General features: G+C 36.2%; 1 protein-coding gene across 1 annotated transcript; it reads right to left on the bottom strand.

The window, feature by feature from the left end:
• LOC104732024 (COBRA-like protein 7) lies at nucleotides 469–3,500 on the bottom strand. The gene is made up of 2 exons (XM_010451548.2): nucleotides 2,781–3,500; nucleotides 469–2,159 (listed from the first exon to the last, which is right to left on the bottom strand). Exons 1-2 carry the CDS (start codon nucleotides 3,334–3,336, stop codon nucleotides 733–735), a joined length of 1,983 nt encoding a protein of 660 aa, XP_010449850.1. The 5' UTR covers nucleotides 3,337–3,500; the 3' UTR covers nucleotides 469–732.

Here is a 6,000-nt window from a genome sequence, read left to right as displayed (position 1 = left end):
ATTTTTGGGACATATATGGTTTGGTCTCGGGTTTAGACATTATACCGTTATAATCAAAACTCGGGGAGATATAGCTTTTGAACTTTTAATTCGGGGGGAAACTGGCATTGAACTTTTTTTTCGGGGACATATAGACCGGGGGTAAAGAACGGGCTCTATCTGGCTCGATACGATAGTTCTGGTGGGGAAATAGGCCGTCGGCCCCTATGTTTTGCTTCTTTTTTTTGAGCTTTAGGATCATTTTGTGTAGATATGAATCTATGCGTTGCTTCATAATAATAAAGATACGGTATTTTATCCGATAAATGAACAAATCCACAAAACTCAGTCAGTCAATCTTGGCCATCTTTGCTTACCTTGTTTTGGCCAATGTTGCTATTAATTCAGTCTTGACCAGATTTGCTACATGCATTTTAAACTGGTTGTTTCGGTGATGAGTACCAGTTTGGAAGATTAGGAATTAGTCCATGGCCGAGAAAGTGTAACATAGTCATATATTATACATACTGATTAGTAATTACTGAAAAACTTTAATCAAAAAACAATACAAGAATGGTAACATATCTTCATAGCACCTATATAAAGCTTCTTCCAAGTTCCAACACTCATCACAGGTTAAAAAAAAAAATCGATTGATTCTCCATCAAAAACGGCGGAACTGACCGGTTTTCGAGTTAACCGGGGATGAATCATGAAAATGTATCGCCAACCCCACGGGAGGCTTCAGTGTGTTTACGCCCGCAGAAGCAAGAGAGCCAAAAGAGGTAATGCCAAGAGTAAAGCAGAGATGTGTATCCGGTGTTGACTGCTTCTCATTGGGAGTATAGTTGGGAGAGAGCACTCCTCGCCATTGAAGAACACTTTGCGTGGGAAGCCATCTCCTCCAGGGACATTGATCCCAGGAGTCAGTCTCTTGGTGAAGGAAAGAACAGATTGTTGTTTCCCTGGAATCCGAGGGTTCTTCAACGGATTCTCCCCGTCTCTTTCTCCGACGAGATAGTTTAATCCGGGAAGACCCTCCATGAAGATAGTGTTGTTCTCCCCGTTGATACCAAGTGTAGTTGCGTTGAATGAGTAGGCTCTCTCGAAACCAGGGGCAGCGTTTTTCATCTGAATTGCAGTAAACCAATCTACAAAGTCTGTTTCACCCCAGTTGAAGACTGTGACCCGAGCTGTCCATCCCCCTCGATAATCTGTAGCCAAATGCCAATTGATGCTGACTCCACAGTTATCCCCACAAGGCATTGGGTTTGGCACAGGCCGATGTTTTAGATAAGCCCAAGCGAGAGTGAGTTCAGTTCTGTTCTCAAATGGAACCAGAAGAGCTTGCTGGGGTAGAAGAAGAGACGGGGCTGTTGCGCTGCAAGTTCGAGCCGCTTTGTTGTTAGAACATCCGCAAGCGCAAGTCTTGCATGGAACGATCGAGTCGTTGAAGTAGGCAGAGAATGACACGCAGCATCTAGGACTCGCATCTTTTGGTTGAGTGATGTTGCAGACCACCTGCCAGCTGGCAAAAGCAGTCTTGTTTGAGGGCAACCCACTGGGATCAACGAATTGGCTCGGGCTCACCCGAACAGGAGGGCCACATTTGTAATCCGGGTTCAGTGTACCGTTGATTCTCCAGTTCTGAGGCGGTGATAGAGCAGAGATGTTGAGATCCGGAGGCATTTTGTACACCTGCATCTGGAAAGCTGAGCTTGACTTGCTAGGATCCATCGACAGTGGTAGAATCGTCCCATTTCTGCAGCAAAATGGGATAAGACCGAACGTGGAATCATTGTATTTCGTAGGAGGGAGATCTATGATGGTTGGCCGTCTTGCACAGCTTAACACGTTGGAAAAGTCAAGATCTTGGTAGTACTTCGCCTGTGGGCCATCAACACAATGTGATGAATCAACAACACTTGGGTAAGCTCCTTTCATGGTGTAGATAAACTCATCCCGCATCCAGTCAAAACTCAGTTTCCAGTTATCTAGCCGACCAAGCGGGCTATGATTCTCCATCGTGACTTGTGCCATATAATTCGATGAATATGATCTGACCACATCGTACATGATAGTGAGGTCTCCATCTTGTCGGGGAAGGTACTTATTATCAATGATGTCTGTGTTATCATAGTCCGGGTCCGGCGTGCAACATACTTGCAGAACATTTTTACCTGGTAAAAACAGAGAGAAACACACAAAATTCAAGCACACGACAAAGAAAGCAACAGTCAAAAAGAACAATGCCATGATTATCTACATAAGCAAACACATACATAGCCAAAATTACCTAGAAATCTATCTACTAGACTTTCCTTTTCTTACCAACAGAATCATATTTAGAAATGTGATGAAAGTGGATCGAATCATAAACTAGCTATTATGTTGTTTCTGCAGAAGATCTTAAGGGCAGGTACCTCATAATCCTGACCAATCACAAAGAACCAAATGTGTTGCTAAGAATTCAATTATTAGACTCCTCCATTTGACTAATTCAAAACATTAGGTGTAACAAACATAAGACTCTCTATCCACGAGTGAGCACATGGGACTTAAAACAATGCAATTGTTTCTAAAATTTGACTATCTCTACTAATATATAAAAATCCCTGCTTGATTATAGGGATCTACACTAGATACTTCATCCTTAACATAGCAACACCAAGATCACTAAAACAAAACTCCTAAATATAGCAAAAAAACCAAAGATCAGCCAAACAAAACAAGGAACTAGAAGCAAAATTTCAAAGATTTAAAGACACTATAAAATCTCAGACATTGGGAAAGAGATTCACCTTTTTGAGTAGGTTTAGGACACTTCCATCCATCAGTAGCGAGAGAGATGTTCTTAGGAAGCGGAACATTCGGAGGGGAAACTCCGAACTGAGTGCCAACGAGCTCAACACGAGCTTGCATCTGAGTGACATCACCCGCAGTCTGAATAGCCGATTTCAAATCCGACGAAGGGTAACCAGCGAAGACGGTGCCGTTTTCGACGCTTAACGGTAAGCTCGAGCCGTCAGAGAGTACAGCGTTCGACGCAGAGACGAGGATCTCTTTGTGCGCGAATTTGACGAAGACACGCCACGATTTGAGCTCGTCGCGGCCGTGGTTGAGTACGGTTATCACAGATTCGAACCGGTAGGGTTGGTTCGCGGTGTCGTTGGGATGGATCTTGGATCCTTTAGTGTGAGTGTAGGAAACGAAAACGCCGTTGCATAGATCCGAATCTGACGGTGGCGGATTTGTAGTGGTGGCGTTGGGTTGAGATGATGTTAGAGGGATTGATACGATGAGAAGTGAGAGCAGGAGGAGAAGGAAGTGTGGAGTAAAGTTGGGAGCTGAATCCATTGGAAACCCTAAATTTTATGAGGGAACCCAAGAGAAGAGAAGACAAGGTTTTGAATTTGAATTTGAATTTGAGATGAGAGGAGGACGACAGAGAAAAATGGAAGCTTTTTGATTTTTTTTTTTGAAAGAGATGATGAATGAAAATGATAAAAAAGCGACCGCGTTGTTATTAGTGCAAGGCTGTAGTAATGAAAACAAAAATGTATTATTGGAAATTCAAATTCTTCTCAGGAGCCTTCTTTGTTGGCTTTCTTTTTCTTTTTTGGATAGTTGGTAAATATAAGAAACTTTATGAGAGACCAAAATTCTTATTTTTAAAAAAATAATATATGGATATCATATAGTTTGTAAATTTTCTCTTGTTTAGCATATTTTATTATATAAAATTGGGTTTTGAAAATTAGCTATTGACAAAATTTTGACATTTGTCAAGTTTATATCAATCTGGGATTTTTTTTTTTTGGTCAACTATTAGGCCACAACTGACCAGCTCATTAATCAATCTGAGATTTTGACATGTGTAAAAGTTAATATTTAATAGGAGGAATTTAAGATTACAACCAAAAAAAAATATTTTAAATAATATTAATAATATAAAAAGATAATTATCAAAAAATTACAAAAATAGATTTTGACATGTGTCAAGTTTATATCAATATGAGATTTTGACATGTGTAAAAGTTAATATTTAATAAGAGGAATTTGAGATTACAAAAAAAAATAGATATATTTTGTTTTAAATAATATTAATAATGTAAAAAGATAATTATAAAAAAATTACAAAACTTACAAAATTTAAAGGTTTTGGTTTTGAAAGTTAGCCATTAACAAGATTTTAACATATGTTAAGTTTATATTCAATAGGAGAGATTTGAGATTACAACAAAAAATAAAATATTTTGTTTTAAATAATATTAATAGTGTAAGTAGATAATTATTAAAAAATTACAAAAATAGATTTTGACATGTGTCAAGTTTATATCAATTTGAGATTTTGACTTTTTTAAAAGTTAATATTTAATAGGAAAGATTTGAGATTACAACACAAAACAAAATATTTTGTTTTAAATAATAGTATTAATAATGTAAAAAAGATAATTATCAAAAAAATTACAAAAATTAAAAGTTTTTTATTAAATAATTATAAGGAGATTATATATATATATATATATATTTCATAAAATTTGAAATTATAACATTGTTTACTTATTTTTAATTTTAAGTTATTAATTCTACAAAAATATAGAAATGGGATTAAGGAAAATATACAGTTAATTATTAATTCTACAAAAATATAGAAATGGGATTAAGGAAAATATACAGTTAATTATTAATTCTAAATTTTGTAAATACTTACTTCTATATAAACATAGATCATCTCATATTTTTCATCTAACAAAATAATTTATTCAAAAATATTGCTTTCAACTTTATTCTATTGGTAAAAAAATTTTAATGGAAAGGTAAAATTTTCTTATTTTTTAAAACCAAAATTTTTTCCTACTTTCTCCTTTTTCAGTTTGGAATATGTAAGATTAATATGTTTACCTAATAAAAAAATTTAATATATGAGTCTTCCTTTTCTAATACTGTATTTTAAAATTTAATGTAGTATTTTTAGATTGTTTTATTTAATTTATCTTTTCACCTTTGAATTATTTGGGATTCATATATTATTGTGCTTATAATTTTTTATTATTTTTTTATTTATGTCAAATTTATTTTAATCTAATTTCTCAACATTGATTAGTTGGTCATATACTCTTTTTGTGGAAACATAATTTTACCATTCATTCAATCCTGAAGGGAGATAAGGATTAGAAGCTCATCAACCTAATAGTTAGATAAAATAAGCTATCAAACATAGATAGATAGATTGGAAAAACATAAATTGTTGTTGATAGATCCATAGGAGTTTGGAGACTGTGACACCCTGGTTTGCGGATAGGTTTAAAAGAATTGATTTGACCACCTATGTCACCAAAGTACACTTATCTTTTCGATCAATGGTCCTGAAAAAACTCCATAGTTAAGCATGCTTGAGCTGGAGTAGTTTCAGGATAGGTGACCTTTCGGGAAGTGATTGTCGGAATTGTGCGAGTGAGGACAAAACACAGGGAAATATCATATGGTGATTTGTAGGGTCGGTAAACAAGTATTTAAGCCTCCCGACGTAACAAACCGGCCATTGGATATGGGTGGGCCAGGAGTATACGTGGGGCCCATAGAGGAAGGTGACCCATAGACTGGAAGTGGGGGAAAAGGGCCATTTCATACCCGTACACACCCCAAAAGTGCGAATTGCTGCCTGTACAAAGAAGGAGTGCCAATTTAGACATGTACCCTAATACATTTCTAATTTCATACTTGTACTAACAAAATCAAGCGAATTACAAAGTCCACGTTAACGGATTTAAGTCAACCATTAGAGATGCTGACTCAGAATCCACGTGTGTATCGAAAATGCAAAACGACGTCGTTTTAATATGTTTTCCTCAAAAAGAATTGTGGATATTCCACAGTCTGGGGAGATTCAAACCCTTGATCTCGGACACTTCCAACATTGGACTTAACCAATTGATCCCACAACAATACTCGGTAATATCATACAATTATATTCTAATAAACCTAAGGTAGCATCCAAATCGAAAAAAAGTGGGAAAT

This window comes from Camelina sativa, chromosome 12, assembly GCF_000633955.1.
Source record: "Camelina sativa cultivar DH55 chromosome 12, Cs, whole genome shotgun sequence".
Taxonomy (NCBI): domain Eukaryota; kingdom Viridiplantae; phylum Streptophyta; class Magnoliopsida; order Brassicales; family Brassicaceae; genus Camelina; species Camelina sativa.
The sequence above is the reverse complement of the archived record's forward strand: the minus strand, read 5'-3'. Positions and strand labels throughout refer to the sequence as shown.